General features: G+C 43.3%; 1 protein-coding gene and 1 non-coding gene across 2 annotated transcripts in view; both read left to right on the forward strand.

Annotated features, from left to right (window-relative positions):
* Window positions 1-24,131, forward strand: part of SNTB2 (syntrophin beta 2) — a 116,459-nt gene that overhangs the window by 75,445 nt on the left and 16,883 nt on the right. The window contains exon 5 of the mRNA XM_066348143.1: window positions 12,617-12,813. Within this exon, the coding sequence (XP_066204240.1) occupies window positions 12,617-12,813 (197 nt within the window). The remainder of the gene's footprint in view (window positions 1-12,616; window positions 12,814-24,131) is intronic.
* On the forward strand, window positions 14,745-14,869 carry LOC136381676 (small nucleolar RNA SNORA77). The gene has a single exon (XR_010747152.1). It is a non-coding gene; the product is annotated as a small nucleolar RNA SNORA77 (small nucleolar RNA).

Here is a 24,131-nt window from a genome sequence, read left to right on the forward strand (position 1 = left end):
TTTGGGAGTAATAAAAATATACTAAAATTGAATGTAGTGGTGGTTGTATGACTCTGAATATACTAAAATCTATTGAACTGTACACTTTAAATGAGTCAAGTGTATGACATGTGAATTATATCTCAGTAAAGATGTTATAATATTTTTTATTTTTTTTTACAGAGACAGAGAGAGAGTCAGAGAGAAGGATAGACAGGGACAGACAGACAGGAATGGAGAGATGAGAAGCATGAATCATTAGTTTTTCGTTGCGCCTTACAACGCCTTAGTTATTCATTGATTGCTTTCTCATATGTGCCTTGACCGCCGGCCTTCAGCAGACCGAGTAACCCCTTGCACGAGGCAGTGACCTTGGGTCCAAGCTAGTGAGCTTTTGCTCAAACCAGATGAGCGCGCGCTCAAGCTGGCGACCTCGGGGTCTTGAACCTGTGTCTTTCCGCAACCCAGTTTGACGCTCTATCCACTGTGCCACCGCCTGGTCAGGCAAGATGTTATAATTTTTAAAAATATACGATTTAATAGAAGTGACTAAGGCCAATCCCTAATAAACTTGAGTTTCAAGTCCTACTTTACCACTTGGAGTAGGTAATTGAGAACATGTTATTGTACTTAACCTTTTTGTGCCACAGATTTTCATTTGTTAATGAAACACTGATGGACCCTAATGAGATAGGGCCGCACTGAGTATTAAATGAGTTAATACTTATAAAATGCCTACAGTGGTACCTGACACATTGTTAACTGCTTTGATTATAATAACAATACTTTTATTATTAGGTGAAAATATGTCAAAGAAGAATTCTATGGAAAAAGTATAATTGGTTTAATTTGGCTGTTGTTAAATTAGAAGCTTAGTTCTACAAAAGTTTTTTTTTTTTTAATTGATTTTAGAGAGAGAGAGAAGCATTCATTTGTTGTTCCAACTTAGTTGTGCATTCATGGGTTGCTTCCCATATGTGCCCTGACCAGAGATCAAACCCATAACCTTGGCATTTCAGGATGATGTTGAACTAACCGCCCAGAGCCTACAACATTATTTACAAGTAGTGAAAGTTTTATGTTAAATGTGGATAATTCAAATGTATTATTTGGATCAACCTAGACATGCAAATTGATCTTGGCCATTAATTAAATGGGTGGGGCCAGCAGCTCCCTGAACATGTTTCTTACTAACTTTAATTAAGGTAGCAGCAGGGATTCTTAACTCCTTGTTTAGGAAGTACCAATGGATTAGGAGCAAAGATAACAGGCAAATGAGAGATTTAGTTTTTCCCTGTGGCCATGTCCGCCACATGGAATTGGTGTAAGTCACTGCATGATAGAATTAAATGGGACTTAATCATCATCTGCCTCCCAGAGGGGTAGAGTATGGCCACTGAGAGAGGCCTGAGGATGGAACCAGACCAGGAGGTATAACAAAGAAAGGCAAGGCCAAAAAGTGGTGTGCTTATGTCTTTTTAGTGTGAGGGAAAGAGAGGGATTGAGATTTATATGAGTAATGAGAAAGGGCTGAATGTTCACTTTTCACTAATTCTATTTCTAATACTTTGGAATATGTTCTTATGAATGGATGAGACAAACAAATAGTATAAACACATAGGGAAGAAAAAATAAACTAAGGACCTTGATTATCTACAAAATTGCATAGTCAAAAATCAAAGAACATTGTTAGGGTGATATAAATTAACAAGTTATTATTTATTTATTTTATTAGCAAGAGAGAGAAAAAGAAAAACAGAAAGGGAGAGAGATGAGAACTCGTAGTTGTGGCACCTTAGATGTTCACTGATTGCTTTCTCACACGTGCCTTGAGGGGGGTGGGCTTCAGCCCACCCATTGACCCCTTGCTCAAGCCAGCGACCATGGCGTCATGTCTAGGATTCCACACTCAAGACAGCGACCCCACGCTCAAGTCAGATGGGACCACGCTCAAGCTGGAGACCTCAGGGTTTTGAACCTGGATCCTCTGCATCCTAGGTTGATGCTCTGACAACTGTGCCACTACCTAGTCAGGCAACAAGTTATTTATATTGGATTGCACCTTTATAGGTTCTTGAAAACCAAAACCAAGGCTGTGTGTGTGTGTATGTGTTGATAGCTGATATTTCAGACTGGTGAAGAATTAAACCATGAAGGTATTACATGAAGAAGATATTTATTTTTTAATTTATTTCATTTTTATTTTACATATCTCTTGGGATTAAAGCCAAATATGCCTGACCAGGTGGTGGCACAGTAGAGTGTTGACCTAGGATGCTGAGGACCCACATTGGAAACCCTGAGGTTGCCAGCTTGAGCGCAGGGTTGTCAGCTTGAACGTGGAAGCATCAAAATGATCCCATGGTCACTGGCTTGGCTGGAGCCCCCTGGTCAAGGCACATATGAAAGGCAATCAATGAATAGCTAAAGTGCCACAACTATAAGTTGATGTTTCTCATCTCTCTCCCTTCCTGTCTGTCTCTCTTGCTAAAAAAAGAAAGCCAAATACATGATAGACGTAAAAAAAACAACACATTGGTTTTAAAGGTGCTGTGGATTTTGCAGGATGTGCATTTTGTCCTCTTTTCCAATAAGCTTTCGGTGCCGGAGGAGAAAATGATCCAAAGAAAGTGTGACTACTTTACAGTGTGGAAAAGTGAGTGGTGTTGTGCTTACGGGACTTATGGGACAAAAGCTTCTGAAACGCCTTTGCAAGAAAGAGCTCATGTGGCCTCCCCACTAAAGGGGGGGGGGGGGGCAGCTTTTTGGCGGTGTGTACTAACCAACTGCTCACAGCAAGACTTTAGCAGCTGGTTTGCATTAGATTCCCTCTGCCAAATATTTCATAACCAGATCTGTAGGAAAAATTCTCCTAGACTTTATATTTTTTAATGTGTGACTTGGGATTAACAATCAAACTGAATATGGTAGACTACACCCTGTCACTTTCCCCATGCTCTGTCTTACTTGTATCGTATGTGGAGTAATTTTGAACTTAACTCTTGCTGCAATAGCTAATGTTAAAGTGGCACTTTGGTTCTCTGGGAATCCACTGGGTAAGGCAGTTTTCAGAGTCTACTTTCATGGACCTCTGGGGAACCCCTGTTCAGGGGATCTATGAGTTCAAAACTATGACTAAGATATAGCTTGCTTTCGTTTACTGTTGACATTTGCACCGAGGACTGGTAAAATTGCTGGTGCCTTAGCTTGAATCAAGGCAGTTGGAACCAAACTGTATGGACTTGCAGGGGAGGAAAATGCCAATTTAACATCAGAATGACTTTGTTGAAGCAGTAAAAAATTATTAGTTGTATTCACTCTTAATCCTTGAATATTCATCTTTTCAATGTTCTGTGAAGTTTGATCGTTTTTCTCAAAATAAAAGCATGTGTATATTTGAGTTGTGAGCTGAGCTTACAAAAATGGTGTTCATTTTTTACTTGAAATAACAACTGTGTCGGCTTAGCGTGCGGAGGACCCGGGTTCAATTCCCGGCCAGGGCACACAGGAGAAGCGCCCATTTGCTTCTCCACCCCTCTGCCGCGCTTTCCTCTCTCTCTCTTCCCCTCCCGCAGCCAAGGCTCCATTGGAGCAAAGATGGCCCGGGCGCTGGGGATGGCTCTGTGGCCTCTGCCTCAGGCGCTAGAGTGGCTCTGGTCGCAACATGGCGACGCCCAGGATGGGCAGAGCATCGCCCCCTGGTGGGCAGAGCATTGCCCCTGGTGGGCGTGCCGGGTGGATCCCGGTCGGGCGCATGTGGGAGTCTGTCTGACTGTCTCTCCCTGTTTCCAGCTTCAGAAAAATGAAAAAAAAAAAAAAAAAAAAAAAAAAAAAGAAATAACAACTGGTTGACAAACTATGGTTAGTCAGACTTGGTAATTTTGTCACTTAAGTAAAACACTGATAGTGTTTGTTGCCAATTATAAAATTCTAGTTTTCAAACAAAGATTAGAATTCTGGAAAACTTGTATCTATCACTGTGAGTTGATAGCTTTCTGATACCTAAAAATTTTCTGATGAGATCAGTAGTGGTATTAGCAGATGTGACTTCTTAATGTTGTATAATGAGATGCTATAAACATTTGGAAAATCTGCATAGCACAGTGAAAAAATATTTTCCGAGTGACTAATAATGATGTTACAAAATCATGCAAGTGAAGTCCATTCAAAGTGCAAGGGAGACCAGTGGGTAATAATGTAACAGGATATGAAAACTTTATAGATAAGATTTCAGATACTGCATTGCAACTGACCTTTAAGAAACCACTTGAGTTTTGCTTCAGTAGACAGGATATCCACAAATATCTTGAAAAGGCTATTAAAATACTTTCTTTTCTAACTACATACTCTGTGAAGCTGGGATTTCTTTATATACTTCAATTACATACTACGACAGAATGCAGAAGCAGGTATGAGAATTCAGCTATCTTTCATTAAGCTGGATATTAAAGTGATATTTAAAACAATGCCACTGTTCCCATTAAATATTTTGGGAAACTTTTTTTATTTTTTAAAGTCCCATCAGTTTAATAATAATTAAAAAACCCCAAGGGAAACTTTTTAAATAAAAAGAAGCTATTTACATTAATATGTAATGGGTTTATTATTTTTATTAATAAATGTGTTTTAATTTCTCAGTTTTAATTTCTAAGTATAGTAAGCATCAATATATATAACCCATATAAACAAAAGTATTATAGAATACTCAGCAGTTTTTGAGTATAGAAGGGCATTCAGACCAAAACGTTGGCAAACCACTAGGTTAGTGCTTCCTGACTATGGCTACACACTTGAACCATATGCAGAAATTTTAATTAAATAAGGTGGTCTGGGCCCCATCCTAGGCCAGTTAAATTTGAATTTTTAAAAGCTATGCACCAGGTGATTCTAGTGTACAGCCAGGATTGAGAGCTATAGTAGTTAACTTGGCTATACCAGTTGATGAATTAGAAGAAATGGTCTTTCCATTCAGATACATATTCTTGCCATTAATCTACAGCAATAGTGACTCCCTCAAGGAAATGTGAAAGAGCAGCCATTTGCTCTTATTTGTGTGTTTGCTCAGGCTATTAGAGGAGTGAAAGAAGGAACAGATTTGTACAAAAATATAGGAATACATCATACAGTGAAGTCAGCAAGCCATTTTACTGTATTTATTTCTCTTTGCTGTATATTTCTCAGTCAAGTTTTTTAACATTCTGTGTAGAACCCCTGACTGGGTAGCTCAGTTGGTTAAAGCATCGTCCTGATACTTGAAGGTTGTGGGCTTGATCCCTAGTCAGGGCATATACCGGAAGCAACCAATGAGTGCACAGCTAAATGGAACACAGTTCTCTCTCTCCCTCTCATTCTTTCTCTTATCAATAAATTTTTTTTTCTTTTTCTTTTTTTTTTTTTTTTTTACAGAGACAGAGAGTCAGAGAGAGGAATAGACAGGGACAGACAGACAGGAACAGAGGAACAGAGAGATGAGAAGCATCAATCATTAGTTTTTCATTGCAAGTTGCAACACCTTAGTTGTTCATTGATTGCTTTCTCATATGTGCCTTGACTGCGGGCCTTCAGCAGAGCGAGTAACCCCTTGCTCGAGTCATCGACCTTGAGTCCAAGCTGGCGAGCTTTTGTTCAAACCAGATGAGCCCACACTCAAGCTGGCGACCTCGGGATCTTGAACCTGGGTCCTCCTCATCCCAGTCCGACGCTCTATCCACTGCGCCACCGCCTGGTCAGGCTTATCAATAATTTTTTTTCTTTTTTTTTTCTTTTTTTTTTCTTTTATCAATAAATTTTTTAAAAATTCAAAATTCTTTATGAAAAACATTGCCAGCTGGGATCCTTATAAGTGAAGAAGTATATTTGTTCTGTTATATTGATCTATTTAGAAGTTCTTAAACATATGGAAAATATTTCTAGAAGAAGCGAATACATTTTAAAAATTTATTTAGAAATGAAATTTAGCCCTGGATGGTTGGCTCAGTGGTATAGTGTTGGCCTGGGATGTGGAAGTCCCGGGTTCGATTTCCGGTCAGGGCACACAGGAGAAGCTACCATCTGCTTCTCCACCCTTCCCCCCTCCCTTCTCTTTCTCTTTCTTCCCCTCTAACAGCCATTGCTCAATTGGTTTGAGCAAAGTTGGCCCTGGGCACTGAGGATGGCTCCACAGCCTCACCTTGGGCACTAAAATAAAATAGCTTGAGCAACAAAGTAATGGCCTAGATGGGTAGAGTATTGCCCACCCAGTAGAGGGCTTGCCAGATGGATGCCAATCAGAGCGTATGTGGGAGTCTATCTCTTTGTCTCCCTGCCTCTCAATTAAAAAAGAAAAAAAAGTGAAATTTAATGGAGTGACATTGATCAATAAGAGTGCATAGGCAGGCTCATCTGGTTTGAGCAAAGCTCACCAGCTTGAGGCCAAGGTCGCTGGCTTGAGCAAGGGGTCACTCGGTTTGCTGTGGCCCCCCAGTCAAGGCACATTTGAGAAAGCAATCAATGAACAACTAAGGAGCTGCAACGAAGAATTGATGCTTCTTATCTCTCTTCCTTCATGTCTGTCTGTTCCTATCTGTCTCTCTCTTTCTCTTTCTGTCTCTGTCACACACACACACAAAAAGAGTGCATAGATTTCAGCCTGACTAGGTGGTGGCACAGTAAACAAGCATCAGACTGGGATGCAGAAGACCAGGTTGGAAACCCCAAGATCCCCAGCCTGAGCGTGGGCTCATCAAGCTTGAGCATGGGTACACCAGCTTGAGCACGGGTTGCTGGAATGAGCGTGGGATCATAGACATGACCCTATGGTCGCTGGCTTCAGCCCAAAGGTCACTGGCTTGAAGCCCAAGGTCACTCGCTTGAGCAAGGAGTCCCTCACTCTGCTGTAGCCCCCCAGTTAAGGCACATATGAGAAAGCAATCAATGAACAACTAAGGAGCCACAATGAAGACTTGATGCTTCTCATCTCTCTCCCTGCCTGTCTGTCTGTCCCTATCTGTCCCTCTCACTGTCTCTCTCTCTCTCTGTCTCTGTGACAAAAAGAAATTAAAAAAAAGAATACATAGGTTTCAGGTAAACATTTCTATAGCATTTGAACTGTTGATTGTGTTGTGTGACCATCACCCAAAGTGAAATCATTTTTTGTCACATATGTTTTATACCATACGTTTTATAGCCCTTTGTGTCTTCAGTGTTCACCTGTGTTGTCACAGCTATCACAACTTCATTCCTTTCATGGCTGAGTAATATTCCATTGTTTGGATATAGCACATTTTGTTTTTCCATTCATCAGTTGATAGATATTTGGGTTATTTCTCTACTTTTGGGTATTTTCAATAATACTGCTATGAACATTTTTGAACAAGTTTTTATGCCAGCATATGTTTTCAGTTCTTCTGGATAAAAACCTAATATCTAATACCTGTCCTGGACTTAAAATTTCTAAAACCAAATTCTGTGTTACCCTAACAAACCTGTTCTTCCTGCACTTTTCCATTTACTTAATGGAAAAAGAGCAAGAGCGGAAGTTTTTAATTAATGAAGTCCAATTTAGTGATATTTTCTTTCATGAATCATGCTTTTAGTGTATTCTTTAGATCACCTAGATTTGCTCTTAAGGTATCTTCTAGAAATTTTATACTTTTGCGTTTTACATTTAGATCTAAGTTCCATTTTTTACTTTTTGTGAAAAGTATAAGGTCTTCCAAAACAGAAAGCACCAGGCCCAGATGGGTTCACTGGTGAATTCTATCAAACATTTAGGGACGAAATTTCCTATACTCTCTTTCAGAGAATAAAAGCAGAGGCAATACTTCCCACCTAATTCTATGAGGACAGCATTATTCTAATACCAAATCCAGACAGGTATTACAAGAAAACAATACTAAAAAAAAAAAAAAAAGAAAAGAAAACAATACTAAAGACCAAGCTCTCTCATAAACATAGAGCAAAAATTCTCAGCAAAATATTAGCAAATCAAATCCAAAAAAGTATAAAAAGAATTATACATCACAACCAAGTGAGATTTATCTCAGGTATGCAAGGCTGGTCTAACATTTGAAAATCAATTAATGTAATCCATTATATAAACTAGCTAGAGAAGAAAGATCACATGATAATATCAAGAGATTTAGAAAAGTATTTGACAAAATCCAATACTCGTTCATGATAAAAACTCTCAGTAAACCAGTAGTAGAGGGAAACTTTCTCAATGTCATTCAGACCGTCTACAAAAAAAAATCTAACATCATACTTAGTGATGACAAATATAAAATTTTCCCACTAAGATCAGGTACAAGGCAAGTTGTCCCCTCTTGTGACTCTGTCATACTGGAAGTCCTTGCTAATGCAATAAGACAAGCGAAGGAAATAAAGGGTATGCAGATTGAGAAGGAAGACACAAAACTCTCTGTTCAGAGATAATATGGTCATCTATTTTTTAAAAAATCCAAATGAATTGACCAAAAAACTCCTAGGTCTAATAAATGATTACAGCAATGTTGCAATGTACAAAGTTAATATATAAAAACCAATTGCTTTTCTATAACTAACAATGAATACATGGAATTTGAAATTAAAAACAATGTCATTTTACATTAGCACCCCCCAAAATAAAATACTTAGGTATAAATGTAATAAAATATGTTCAAGATATATATGAGGAAAAATATAATACTCTGATGAACTAAATCAGTAGAGAAATATTTCATTTTGATATTTCATGGATACTGACAAACTGATTCTAAGCTTTTATGGAGAGGCAAAAGACAAGAATAACCAACACAGCATTGAAGGATAAGAACAAAACTGAAGGACTGATAGTACCCAACTCTAAGGCTTGCTGTAAAACTACACTAATCAAAGCAGTGTAGTTTTGGTGAAAGAATAGATAGATCAATGAAAGAAAATGGAAAGCCCAAAATTAGACCCCTATAAATATATTCAACTTTGACAAAGGAGCAATGGCAATAAAATGGAGCAAAGATAGTCTCAGATAATCAACAAATAGTACTGGAACAACTAGACATCCACATGCAAAAAAAAAAAAAAGAATCTAGACACTGATCTCACAAAATTAACTCAAAATACAAAACTGTAAATCTTCTGGAAGATAACATGGGAGAAAAGCTGTATATCCTTGGGTATGTTGATGGCTTTTTTAGATACAATGCCAAAGACATCCATGAAAGAAATCATTGAGCCTGACCTGTGGTTGTACAGTGGATAAAAACATCAACCTGTAATGCTGAGGTTGCTCGTTCAAAACTCAGGGCTTGCCTGGTCAAAGCACATAAGGGAGTTGATGCCTCCTACTTCTCCTCCCCTTCTTTCTCTTTCTCTCTCTCTCTCGCTCTCTCTCCCTCTGTTCCCTCTCTAAAAAAAGTATAAGTAAAAATCTTTAAAGAAAGAAAGAATTGATGAGCTAGACTCCATTAAAATAAAAAGGTTTTGCTCTGCAATAGACAATAACTGGGCCCTGGCTCATGGTACAGCAGATAGAGCTCCGCCCTGGAGCACTGAGGTGGTGGGTTCAAGCCAGGGGTCACTGGCTCAGTCACAGTGTTGCTGATCCTCAGGTCACTGGCTCAAGCCCTGGGTCACCAGTTTGAGCCCCAGTCAAGGCACATATGAGAAGCAATCAATGTGGAACAACCAGAGTGGAACAAGTTAATGATGCTTCTCTCTCTCTCTCTCTCTCTCTCTCTCTCTCTCTCTCTTCCTCTCTTAAAAAAGTAAAAAGGCCCTGGCCGGTTGGCTCAGCGGTAGAGCGTCGGCCTGGCGTGTGGGGGACCCGGGTTCAATTCCCGGCCAGGGCACATAGGAGAAGCGCCCATTTGCTTCTCTACCCCCCCCCTCCTTCCTCTCTGTCTCTCTCTTCCCCTCCTGCAGCCAAGGCTCCATTGGAGCAAAGATGGCCCGGGCACTGGGGATGGCTCCTTGGCCTCTGCCCCAGGCGCTAGAGTGGCTCTGGTCGGGGCAGAGCATCACCCCCTGGTGGGCAGAGCGTCGCCCCTGGTGGGCGTGCTGGGTGGATCCCGGTCCGGCGCATGCGGGAGTCTGTTTGACTGTCTCTCCCCGTTTCCAGCTTCAGAAAAAAAATACAAAAAAAAAAAAAAAAAGTAAAGAGACAGTAATAAAGGAATTAGAAAACAAGCCACAGACTAGAAGAAATATTTGCAAAAGACACACAAATAACCTCAATTAAAAAATGGGTCTTGGGCCCTGGTCGGTTGGCTCAGCGGTAGAGTGTCAGCCTGGCGTGTGGATGTCTGGGATTTGACTCCCAGCCAGGGCACATAGGAGAAGTGCCCATCTGCTTCTTCACCCTTCCACCTCCATTTTTTCTCTATCTCTCTCTTCCCCTCCTGCAGCCAAGGTTCCATTGGAGCAAAGTTGGCCCCAGCACTGAGGACGGCTTCGTGGCCCCTGCCTCAGGCGCTAGAATGGTTCCTGCTACATTGGAGCAACGGCCCAGAGGGGCAAAGCATTGCCCCCTGGTGGGCATGCCAGGTGGATCCCGGTCGGGCGCATGCAGGAGCCTGTCGGACTGCCTCCCCGCTTCTAACTTCAGAAAAATATAGATAGATAGATAGATAGATAGATAGATAGATAGATAGATAAGTAGACTTTGGCCCTAGCTGGATTCCTCGGTTGGCTCATCATCCCAAAGCTCAGAGGTTCGATCTCCAGTCAGGCACATACAGGAACAGATTGATGTCCCTGTCTCTCTCTCTTCCCTTCCTCTCTTGCTAAAATCAATAAATAAAAATTAAAGGGAAAAACAACAATGGGCCAAGTCTTAACAGACACCTCACCAGAGAAGATACAGAGATGGCAAATAAGAATATGAAAATATGGCCTGACCAGGCGGTGGCACAGTTAATAGAGTGTCAGACTGGGACACAGAGGACCCGGGTTCGAGACCCCGGACTGGGACATGGAGAACCCAGGTTCAAGACCCCGAGGTCGCCAGCTTGAGCGCGGGCTCATCTGGTTTGAGCAAGGCTCACCAGCTTGAGCCCAAGGTCGCTGGCTTGAGCAAGGGGTCGCTCGGTCTGCTGTAGCCCCCTGGTCAAGGCACATATGAGAAAGCAATCAATGAACAACTAAGGAACCACAACAAAGAATTGATGTTTCTCATCTCTCTCCCTTCCTGCCTGTCTGTCCCTATCTGTCCTTCTCTTTGACTCTGTCTCTGCCACAAAGAAAAAAAAAAAGAATATGAAAATATGCTCCATATCATGTCATCAGAAATACAAATTAAAACAAGATACCACTACACACTTTTATTAAAATGGCCAGCATCTGGAACACTGACAATACCAAATTCTGGTTATGATGTGAAGCAACAGGAACTCTTATATGTTGCTGGTGGGAATGCAAAAATGTACAGCTATTCTGGAAGACAGTTTGGTGGTTTCCTACAAACATACTGTTGTGAGATAATCCAGCAATTCTGCTCCTTGCATTTACCCAAAGGAGTTGAAACATGTTCACATAAAAGCTGTACAGAGAAATTTATAGCAGCTTTCTGTACAGTTGCCAAAATTTGGAAGTAACCAAGATGTCTTCAGTAGGTGAGTGGATAAACTGCTGGTGTATCCAAACAATGAAATATTATTCAGAGCTAAAAAGAAAGAGCTATTGACTCTGGCCAGGTAGTTCCATTGGTTAGAGCTTGGTTCCAATATGCCAAGGTTTCGGGCAGTCTGAAGTACAGAGATTGCCGATTCAATCCTGGTCAGGGCACATATAGGAATAGATCGATGTTCCTGTCTTTCTCTCTCACTAAAATTAATAAATAAATTTTTTTAAAAATCAACCAATGAATACATAAATAAGTGGTATAAAAATCAGTGTTCTGTTCTCTCTCTCCCTTCTTTTCTGTCTAAAATAAAAATAAAATAAAATAAAAAAGAATTGGGTTATCAAGCCATGAAAAAAACATGGAAGATACTTAAATGCATATTACTAAGTGAATGAAGCCAATCTGACAAGGCTTTATACTATATGATTCCAACAATATGACATCCTGAAAAAGGCCAAACAATGGAGACAATAATAAAGGTCAGTAGTTGCTGGGGGAAGGGGAGGGTGAATAGGCAGGGTACTGAGGATTTGGGGGGCAGTGAAAATACTCTATGAAACTATAAAGTTGGATATATGTCATACATTTGTTCAAACCTGTGTCACATACAACACCAAGATTGAACCCTAAAGTAAACTATGCACTTTGTGTGAATTTGATTTGTCAATGTTAGGTTCATACTTGGTTAAAAAAAAAAAATGTACCAGTCTGGCAAGTGATGTTGATAGTGAAGGCGACTATGCACGTATGGGGATTTATCATTTCCTATTCAAAATTGAATCTTTTATGAATATGCATAGCCACTTGGGAGCATAGAAATACCAGTGGAAAATTGGAAGGTCGGCTCACCAGCCCAGTGTTCTGCCTGTGACATCAAGGATCATATTGTGGGAAAACAGAACAGTATCTACTTAAAAGACTATAATCTTATTTTGAAATGTACTTTCCTGAACACGGCTGATGGCTTTTATACATTTCTACATATCAGCATAAATTGCTGACTTTTCCATCTGACTGTACATTAATTACTTTTCATCTTTGCTCTGTTTGTGGTCCTAGGTTGGTTCATTCTGGCTCTGGATGTCGATCACCCTCACTTGGATCTGACCTTACATTTGCTACCAGGACAGGCTCTCGGCAGGGCATTGAGATGCATCTCTTCAGGGTAGAGACACATCGAGATCTGTCCACCTGGACCAGGATTCTTGTTCAGGGTTGCCATGCTGCTGCTGAGCTGATCAAAGAAGTCTCTCTAGGTATAGATCCTGGCATTTCATTTCTAATAGTGATTAAGTGGGACTGTTACTCGGACAGTGAAAACCATTATCATATGTGTCAGACTTTAAAATGTTCTGAAATATGGCAGCTTAAAGTGATCATGAGTGGAAGAAACCTGGTTTCTTTGTTTCAATAGCAACATTTTTCTAAACCTTGTACGTGGCTCTGAATACATTCATAAAATCCTGGGTACAAGATGGCAGTTTTACTGTTCATCATTTAAATCTGTTCAATAAGGCCCTGGCTGGTTAGCTCAGTCGGTCAGAGCATCATACGTCCTGAAACTCCAAGGTAGCGGGTTCAATCTCCGGTCAGGGCACATATGGGAAGCAATCGATGAATGCACGACTGAGTGGAACAACAAATGAATGCGTACGTGCTCTCTCTCCCGCTCTCTCTCACTCCCTTCCTCTCTCTATCTCTAAAATTGATCTATTAAAAAATCTATATGATAATTCAAGTACTAGATGCATTGACCTTCCATTAGAAATTTGGAATCTAAATTATGGGTACCCTTAAAATAAGAGCATCTGGAAAAGTTTATGGCTGTAGAAAAATAAAGAATTTGGCATAGGAGTTTCTCTTAAAAAGTTTGAAAGTGTGTGCCTGACCAGGTGGTGGCGCAGTGGATAGAGCATTGGACTGGGATGCAGAGGACCCAGGTTCAAGACCCTGTGGTCGCCAGATTGAGCATGGGCTCATCTGGTTTGAGCAAAAAGCCCACCAGCTTGAACCCAAAGTTGCTGGCTCCAGCAAGGGGTTACTCGGTCTGCTGAAGGCCCGCGGTCAAGGCACATATGAGAAAGCAATCAATGAACAATTAAGGTATTGCAACGCACAATGAAAAATGATTGATGCTTCTCATCTCTCTCTGTTCCTGTCTGTCTGTCCCTGTCTATCCCTCTCTCTCTCTGAAAAAAAAAAAGTTTGAAAGTGTGTCCAGTATTTACTGAAATAAGCATCTAAAGGAAATACGTATATAATTCTGGTGGTTTCTTTTCATTCTCGAAGCGCCCTCTTGTGGTTAGCCTATATAAATTGGGGTATGGTTTCATATGTATGTATTTTGTTAGATTTACTATATATATGTATAGATATTTCCAGATTGTCATTTTAAAAAAGATTTTATTTATTGATTTAGAGAGAGAGACAAAGGGGGATAGAAGCAGGAAGCATCACCTTGTAGTAGTAGCTTCTCGTATGTGCCTTGACCAGGCAAGCCTGAGGTTTCAAACCGGCGACCTCAGCATTACAGGTCCACGTTTTATCTACTGTGCCGCCACAGGTCAGGCAGTTTGCTTGTCATTTTAATAATAAAAGAATAGTCAAATTAATTATACAATTATATTTTCTAATATAGTTTGAATTACTTTAAATATCTGGGTTATAAGTTCATTTACTTAATTTTGCTTCCTTTATCTATGATTTTATTTTATAAACCTAGTTGGACAGAGTTTATATAAAAAGAGAAAATGTTTCAAGAGCAGAATGTCTTGTGACTTATCTTTCTTTCTATTGCTTTTTGACAGTGAGGGAGATCCATGGCTTTAGAATTGCGTGGGCAGCTTTTCTGTGGGTTTTCCTCTAAAAATGGCCCAGGGACAGTTTTCTAATGTTGTCAGATAATGCAAATCTTCTTCATCTATTTAGGACCTGCTCGATATTTTCCTCACAGCCACAGTGGTAATTCAAGCAATGACACCAGTGACCAGTGAGAACCCACTGTGGATTTTGACCAAAGCCACCACTTCCACACTGTCTTTCCCGTTTGTCCATCTCCTGCCTGTTTTCTCTGTGGAGTGTTTGGCCACCATATTACAGGCTGTGGGGCTCTGGTTTTTATCCTGACTATAGAATGTGCTTTCTGGGATTCAGAGAGATGTGCTTCCCAAACAGAGTTCAACTTGTTGCAGACTCACTCTGCACCCGGCTGCAGTCTCAGACCAATGCTCTCTCCATCTGCCATAGAAACACTCCAGGGTGTTGTGACTACTTTAACCTGTCAGGGTGATGCAGCTGCCCAGGGACATGGTGAAAAAGAAAGAAAGAAAAAAGAGTTCAACTTGGTTTTTTTTTTCTTTCTTTCTTTTTTTCGAAGCTGGAAACGGGGATAGACAGTCAGACAGACTCCCGCATGCACCCGACCGGGATCCACCCAGCACGCCCACCAGGGGGCGACGCTCTGCCCACCAGGGGGCGATGCTCTGCCCCTCGGGGGCATCGCTCCATCGCGACCAGAGCCCCCACTCCAGTGCCTGGGGCAGAGGCCAAGGAGCCATCCCCAGCGCCTGGGCCATCCTCGCTCCAATGGAGCCTCGCTGCAGGAGGGGAAGAGAGAGACAGAGAGGAAGGAGGGGGGGAGGGGTGGAGAAGCAGATGGGCGCCTCTCCTGTGTGCCCCGGCCGGGAATCAAACCCGGGACCTCTGCACGCCAGGCCGATGCTCCACCACTGAGCCAACCGGCCAGGGCCCAACTTGGTTTTTAATACTTTTTAGTTTTCTGTTGTTTCTTTGGTGCCTGGTAGCTAACTTTCACATTGCAGGAAATGAAACTATTGAGTCTCTGGCTCACAGTTGTTTAAATCTGATGCCTTGAGGAAAGGGAAAATGAGGACTGCTGGTTTTTGTTTTTAAGTAGACAAAAGAGGCCCTGGCCGGTTGGCTCAGTGGTAGAGCGTCGGCCTGGTGTGCGGGAGTCCTGGGTTCAATTCCCGGCCAGGGCACACAGGAGAGGCACCCATCTGCTTCTCCGCCCCTCCCCCCCTCCTTCCTCTTTGTCTTTCTCTTCCCCTCCCGCAGCCATGGCTCCATTGGGGTCACCAGCTTGAGCACGGGCTCATCTGGTTTGAGCAAAGCTCACCAGCTTGGACCCAAGGTCACTGGCTCGAGCAGGGGGTTACTCAGTCTGCTGTAGCCCCACGGTCAAGGCACATATGAGAAAGCAATCAATGAACAACTAAGGTGTCGCAATGAAAAACTAATGATTGATGCTTCTCATCTCTCTCCGTTCCTGTCTGTCTGTCCCTATCTATCCCTCTCTCTGACTCTCTCTCTGTCTCTGTAAAAAAAACACACACACAAAAAAACAAACAAACATAAAAACACATGTGTATACACATACATACATAAGACAAACATGTTCTTCAGACACATGTTACCACTTTCTGTTAAGTTGTTGGGAAATTCAGAAAGGTTCATTTAAAACTATAATCGTACCACATACATATTCAGAAATTCATGGCCTAAGGAAGTTAGGTAGTTGACAAAGAGATATCACTTATGCTCTGTTTTCCTGTCTCTTATGTGTTTTGGTTATAGATTATCCATTTAGAAAAATTTCAGTGACAAACTGTAAGATTTGACTAGTGAATATAACACATGATCTTCATAATGGTCATTTAGTTTGTTTGTTTTTTTAAGATTTTATTTATTCATTTTAGATGGTGGGGAGGAGCAGGGAGCATAGCAGTTGCTTCCTATATGTGCCTTGACCGGGCAAGCCCAGAGTTTCGAACTGGTGACCTCAGCATTCCAGGTCAGCACTTTACCTCTGCGCCACCATAGGTCAGGCTCATTTAGTTTTAAACCTTTATTAGATTATTGTCATAATAGAATTGATCAGTGATCCTTCTGGTATGCAGACTTTTTTCTTCTAGGAAATATGAACTTCAAGATGACTAAGCAGAGAACACAGTTAACTTCCTCAGGTCCCTGAATACCATTGTCATTAGTCACAGGAATTGGAAACATGAAAATACATATATGCATGTAGTTTGAATTTTAATAAGGAGGCTTTTAAAGGCTTGATTTCATTATGTCAGTTACCCTAGCTATTAAAGTTTTTAAATCATACAAGAACTTTATGAAGACACTTTATGTTTCTGTAACTTTGGTGATCTGGAGACGAAGAAGTCATGGATATATGTAGGAGTTGCATTAATAAATATGTAGAAAATCTGAAGAGGAGAGGGAACGGAGGCATCTAAAAGTATTTACAGGGTTAGCATATCTGAGGAAAGAATTTGCTCTACCCGTGTTCTCAGTTTTGTAGAAATTCTTTTGAGTCCCTTTCTATTCATCTACTTAGCAAATATTGATTGTATTCTCTGTGCTTTTACTGGTTGTACTAAAAGAAGATAGGCATAGCACCTGCCTTTCAAGTAGGAAGGACAGAAAAAGAAAGGACAATAGGTACATATCAGGATTGTTATAAATCATAGAGATACATATTTTCTGACCCTAACACACAACCCTCTAAGAAGGCAAATTTTATTACCTTCATTTTCAAGATAAAGGAACTGTGGTCAGTGTGGTTGGGGCTTGAATTGGGGACTTTCTGACTCGTAAACCAGAGCCTCAAGCCCCTGCATTTACGCCTCTAAATGATTCATCCTTACAGCCCAATTAAACTCCTGGAGGACATATAAATTATCAGTTTCACTTTATTCATTAAATCAGTAAATATTTACTGAGTATTTTATTATTTACAAAGCTCTGCTTGGTGATGAGAGAAGTAAAAATAAATAAGACTTACCTCGGCCCTGGCCGGTTGGCTCAGCGGTAGAGCGTCGGCCTGGCGTGCGGGGGACCCGGGTTCGATTCCCGGCCAGGGCACATAGGGGAAGCGCCCATTTGCTTCTCCACCCCCTCCCCCTCCTTCCTCTCTGTCTCTCTCTTCCCCTCCCGCAGCCAAGGCTCCATTGGAGCAAAGATGGCCCGGGCGCTGGGGATGGCTCCTTGGCCTCTGCCCCAGGAGCTAGAGTGGCTCTGGTCACAGCAGAGCGACGCCCCAGAGGGGCAGAGCATCGCCCCCTGGTGGGCAGAGCGTCGCCCCTGGTGGGTGTGCCGGGTGGATCCCGGTCGGGCGCATGCGGGAGTCTGTCTGACTGTCTCTCCCCGTTTCCAGCTTCAGAAAAAAAAAAGGAAAAAAAAAAAGACTTACCTCATGCCTTTGATCAAATAGCTATAAGAAAGGAACATAGTGTCATGTACTTCTTTGTAACCTTGAGTATGATTAGCCTGTTGATTATACTTGATGGACTGGCTTTTCCCATGTGCAGTGATGGAGAATGTTGGCCCAGCCTTTCTCTGAGACAGTCCTGAGCAGTCAAACCAGGTGACCCTGTGCAGCCCTCTCCCTTCTGGGTTGTTCTGAATGCCCAGAGGAGCTCACAGGGTCCTGCAGCAGCTAACAGGTCTTTCTGGAAACATTTGGAGGCCCCCAGAGTCTTCCACCCAAGTAATTGGCCCAAGAACAGCAGAAACAGGATTTGTAGGATAGAATTTCTTTGACCCCAGGGTCTTTGTACTTCATGATACACTGAAAACCACCAGCAGTCTCATTTAGAAAGACATAAAGTAGAAAACGTAAGTTGTATTTACCAGTATTCATCTTGGTGTAATCCTAATAGATTTATTATTTGTTAATGAGCTTTTTTATCCTCTTAGCTTAATTTTTTTTTCTACTACTAAGGGAACTGCTTAGAAAGTGAACTTTAATGTATGTCATTACGCTCAACAATATCTTTGTGGTTTGAAAAAGCCAGTGCCCCTTCCACTTAGCAGACTATGTTGTAGCTAGAGCACTAGAAGGAAGACCAGGGTGGGTGGGGACAGTGGTGTCACAGAAGCCAAAGGAAGTGCATTCCAAGGAGAGTAATAATGGCCAGTAAGGTTAAATGTATCAGTTGAGATGATTTAGGGCTCAAATTACAGAAAATACCCTCTAAAATCAGATTAAACATTAAAGGAATGTATTCTCTTACATTATAGAGAGAGAACAAGGCCCTGGCCAGGTGGCTCAGTGGATAAAGCGTCATCCCAGGGCACTGAGGTCGCGGATTCAATCCCTGGTTAAGGCACATATAAGAAGCAACCAGTGGGCCCTGGCCAGTTGGCTCAGTGGTAGAGCATCGGCCTGGCGTGCAGAAGTCCCGGATTCGTTTCCCGGCCAGGGCACACAGGAGAAGCACCCATCTGCTTCTCCACCCCTCCCCCTCTCCTTCCTCTCTGTCTCTCTCTTCCCCTCCTGCAGCCGAGGCTCCATTGGAGCAAAGATGGCCTGGGCACTGGGGATGGCTCCTTGGCCTCTGCCCCAGGCGCTAGAGTGGCTCTGGTCGCGGCAGAGCAATGCCCCGGTGGGGCAGAGCATCGCCCCCTGGTGGGCAGAGCCTTGCCCCCTGGTGGGCGTGCCGGGTGGATCCCGGTCGGGGGCGTGCGGGAGTCTGTCTGACTGTCTCTCCCTGTTTCTAGCTTCAGAAAAATACAAAAAAAATAAAAAAAAAAAGAAGCAACCAGTGGCCCTCGCCAGTTGGCTCAGTGGTAGAGCGTCGGCCTGGCGTGCAAGAGTCCCAGGTTCGATTCCCGGCCAGGGCACACAGGAGAAGCGCCCATCTGCTTCTCCACCCCTCCCCCTCTCCTTCCTCTCTGTCTCTCTCTTCCCCTCCCGCAGCCAAGGCTCCATTGGAGCAAAGTTGGCCCGGGCGCTGAGGATGGCTCCATGGCCTCTGCCCCAGGTGCTAGAATGGCTCTGGTTGCAACAGAGCAATGCCCCAGATGGGCAGAGCATCACCCCTTGGTGGGCATGCTGGGTGGATCCCGGTTGGGCGCATGCGGGAGTCTGTCTGACTGCTTCCCTGTTTCCAACTTCAGAAAAATACAAAAAGAAAAAAAAAAAAGAAGCAACCAGTGAGTGTACACCTAAATGGAACAACTTAAGTAGAATGAGTCTATATTTCTCTCTTTCCTTCTCCCTCTCTCTCTTCCTGTCTCTCTAATCAATGGGAACTTTTTAAAAAAATATTTAAAAAAAGGAGAGAGAGAACAAGAGTAAAAGGAGGGCGGTGGTGTGTTTTCTCTCCCCAATCACAGTTCTTTTCAGAGTCAGTTTGTTTCATATGCACACCCTGGACCAGCGCCTATCACCAGGGAAAAGCCAAGCTGACTGACCCAGAGGCTGTCTGCCCTTGAAGTTGAGGGCACCCTTCTCTGAAACACATTAGGAGAAAGTAGAAACCTGAATAAAAGTGGGGTTTGGCTGTAAAGGAAGAATGGAGAAATAGAAGCTGGGTCGACAGCCAACAATGATTACTACAAGTATCAAGTCAGATGAGGGCTGAAGAAGCAGGTCGGATTTAGCAAAATGGAGATAATCTGTGCCCTTGGGGAGAGATGCTGGGTAGTGTGATGGCAGATTGCAGAGGGTTGAGGCTTGAATGGGAGGTGAAACTGAGTGGAGACAGCTGTCTGAAGAAGTTTTGCTGTGAAGAGGAGGAGAGAGGAACTGGTAGAGGAAGGTAAGGAGTTGAGTAGACAGAGGATAATGAGAGAGACTTGAGCATTTTAAAAAGTTAATGGAGGCCCTGGCCGGTTGGCTCAGCGGTAGAGCGTCGGCCTGGCATGCAGGAGTCCTGGGTTCGATTCCCGGCCAGGGCACACAGGAGAGGCGCCCATTTGCTTCTCCACCCCTCCCCCTCTCCTTCCTCTCTGTCTTTCTCTTCCCTTCCTGCAGCAAGGCTCCATTGGAGTAAAGATGGCCTGGGCGCTGGGGATGGCTCTGTGGCCTCTGCCTCAGGCGCTAGAATGGCTCTGGACGCAACAGAGCGACGCCCCAGAGGGGCAAAGCATCGCCCCCTGGTGGGCATGCTGGGTGGATCCTGGTCAGGTGCATGCGGGAGTCTGTCTGACTGCCTCCCCGTTTCCAGCTTCGGAAAAATGAAAAAAAAAAAAAGTTAATGGAGGGATCTGGGTTGGAGGGAAATGTTGAAAATAACAAGAAGAGAAAGGAATAATCAGTCTTGTACAATTTCTGAGAAGGTGGGAGTGGATGGGACCCAAAGCACAGGCAAAGGGATTGGCCTCAGCCTGGAAGAAGGGCACTGGGGAGAGGCCAGGTGGAGCTGCATGTCTACTTCTGAGCTGTCAAAATGGACATTGCCTTTTCCTCCTGAGTAATTTGTGCCATAGACATCCCTGGCTTTTACTGCAACCTTAACTTCAAGTGCAATTACAGGCTACTTTTATAGTGTTTATGTCTTACTTACATAACAGGAAAAACTTTTTTTTTTGCCTCAGAGCCATCAGTTAGTCCAATACACCAAAACCATCACTGTAAAGAACTTGACAATATAATATTACTGAGAAGCTGGGAGAAATAGCAGAACTTTAGTCTGAGGATTTCCTGTGACATTTAGGGTCCAAATATTGGTGCATTTGTCCCAGTCCCAGTGTCTTATATCTGCCCAGATAAATAAAGCTAGCAAAATCATTAAATATTGTACCAAAAAACATGTATTAATACTTCAGATCAGTTATTCCCCACCCCAACAGCACAGTGGGATAGCCTGGAAAACTTTTTAATAATTTTGATGCTTGAATTCTACTTACATCAGTTTTAATTCAGGTGGCCAGGGCATTAAAAAGTCCACAGAACCTAACCAGGTGGTGGCGCAGTGGATAGAGCGTCGGAGTGGGATGCGTAGGACCCAGGTTCGAGACCCCGAGGTCGCCAGCTTGAGCGCGGGCTCATCTGGTTTGAGCAAAAAGCTCACCAGCTTGGACCCAAGATCGCTGGCTCCAGTAAGGAGTTACTGGGTCTGCTGAAGGCCCATGGTCAAGGCACATATGAGAAAGCAATCAATGAACAACTAAGGTGTTGCAACGCGCAATGAAAAACTAATGATTGATGCTTCTCATCTCTCTCCGTTCCTGTCTGTCTGTCCCTGTCTATCCCTCTCTCTGACTCACTCTCTGTCTCTGTAAAAAATAAATAAATAGGCCCTGGCCGGTTGGCTCAGTGGTAGAGCATTGGCCTGGCGTGCAGAAGTCCTGGGTTCGATTCCCGGCCAGGGCACACAGGAGAAGCGCCCATCTGCTTCTCCACCCCTCCCCCTCTCCTTCCTCTCTGTCTCTCTCTTCCCCTCCCGCAGCGAGGCTCCATTGGAGCAAAGATGGCCCGGGCGATGGGGATGGCTCCTTGGCCTCTGCCCCAGGCGCTAGAGTGGCTCTGGTCGCGACAGAGCGATGCCCCGGAGGGGCAGAGCATCGCCCCTGGTGGGCAGAGCGTCGCCCCCTGGTGGGCGTGCCGGGTGGATCCTGGTCGGGCGCATGCAGGAGTCTGTCTATCCCCGTTTCCAACTTCAGAAAAATACCCAAAAAATAAATAAATAAATAAATAGAATTTTAAAGTAAATAAATAAATAAATAATCCCCCCCCCCCATTTTTCCTAAGCTGGAAACAGGGAGGCAGTCTGACAGACTCCCGCATGCGCCCGACCGGAATCCACCAAGGGGGCAATGCTCTGCCCATCAGGGGCGCCGTTCTGTTGCATCCAGAGCCATCCTAGCACCTGAGGCAGAGGCCACAGAGCCATCCTCAGCGCCCGGGCCATCTTTGCTCCAATGGAGCCTTGGCTGCAGGAGGGGAAGAGAGAGACAGAGAGGAAGGAGAGGGGGAGGGGTGGAGAAGCAGATGGGTGCTTCTCCTGTGTGCCCTGGCCGGGAATCAAACCCGGGACTCCTGCGCGCCAGGCCGACGCTCTACCACTGAGCCAACCAGCCAGGGCCAAATAAATAAAAATTAAAAAACAAAACAAAACTATGAACAAATCCCTATGCACACTGCACGTATCTTATTTTAAAGTAAAAAAACAAAACGGAAACAAATACAATTTTTAAAATAAAGAACAAGCAAATTTAAATCGACAAACTGACGGGCCTGACCTGTGGTGGCGCAGTGGATAAAGCGTCGACCTGGAATGCTGAGGTTGCCAGTTCGAAACCCAGGGCTTGCCCAGTCAAGGCACATATGGGAGTTGATGCTTCCTGCTCCTCCCCCCTTCTCTCTCTCTCTCTCTCTCTTTCTCCTCCCTTCTCTAAAATGAATAAATAAAATCTTAAAAATAAATAAATAAAAATAAATAAATAAATAAATCGACAAACTGACCAGTATTTCAATGGGAACTATGCTCCTCTCACCAATGAAAGAGGTGCCCCTTCCGGAAGTAGAGCGGGGGCCAGATAAATGGCCTCAGGGGGCCGCAGTTTGGGGACCCCTGTTGTAGAGTATGTGAATTATTCATGAATAAAACTCTTTTTAATTTAATTTATTGATTTGAGAGACAGACAGGAACATAAATCTGTTCCTGTACGTGCCCTGACCGGGGATTGAACTGGCAGCCTCCACACTTCGGGACAGAGTTCTAATCAACCAAGCTATCTGGCTAGGGCTCAATAAAACTATTATTAAAATAAAATGAGTATAATAATTGAAACTTAAAGGTAAAGTCAGAATTTTCAAATGCAGTTATTCATGATACAGGGAAAGTCTCATCAGAGAACGTTGTTTAGAATGATTGAACTTGGGTGAACACATATGGTAAAGTCAAGATTCCAGGTTTTAAAGGTATTTTTTAAAATTATTTTTATTTATTCATTTTAGAGAAGAGAGACAGAGAGGAGAAAGAGAGAGAGAGAGAGAGAGAGTGAGAGAGAGAGAAGGGGGGAGGAGCAGGAAGCATCAACTTCCATATGTGCCTTGACCGGGCAAGCCTAGGGTTTTGAACCAGCAACCTCAGTGTTCCAAGTCGATGCTTTATCCACTGTGCCACCACAGGCCAGGCCAAGATTCCAGGTTTTAGATAGTTGATCTGCACATAGGTTTGGTTCCCCTACCATCTCCCATCCCATCTCTGATCGCCACCTTGTCCTTGACCCCTATCCCCTGTTGTGGGTGGGTACTGAAGTAGGTCTAAGGGATGAGATAAATCTTAGGAAATGAGAATGTTTCTTTTGCATATTACTTGGTAATAAATTTTCCCCTAAACCCTGAAAGCTTTTTTTTTTTAATTTTATTTATTTATTTTTTTATTTTTATTTTTTTACAGAGACAGAGAGTGAGTCAGAGAGAGGGATAGACAGGGACAGACAGACAGGAACAGAGAGAGATGAGAAGCATCAATCAGTTTTTCAATGCGCGTTGCAACACCTTAGTTCATTGATTTTTTTTTTTTTTTTTTTTTTTTTTTTTGCATTTTTCTGAAGCTGGAAACAGGGAGAGACAGTCAGACAGACTCCCGCATGCGCCTGACCGGGATCCACCTGGCACGCCCACCATGGGGCGATGCTCTGCCCACCAGGGGGCGATGCTCTGCCCCTCTGGGGCGTCGCCATGTTGCGACCAGAGCCACTCTAGCGCCTGAGGCAGAGGCCACAGAGCCATCCCCAGCACCCGGGCCATCTTTGCTCCAATGGAGCCTTGGCTGTGGGAGGGGAAGAGAGAGACAGAGAGGAAGGTGCG

Source organism: Saccopteryx leptura, chromosome 9 (assembly GCF_036850995.1).
Source record: "Saccopteryx leptura isolate mSacLep1 chromosome 9, mSacLep1_pri_phased_curated, whole genome shotgun sequence".
Classification (NCBI taxonomy): Eukaryota; Metazoa; Chordata; class Mammalia; order Chiroptera; family Emballonuridae; genus Saccopteryx; species Saccopteryx leptura.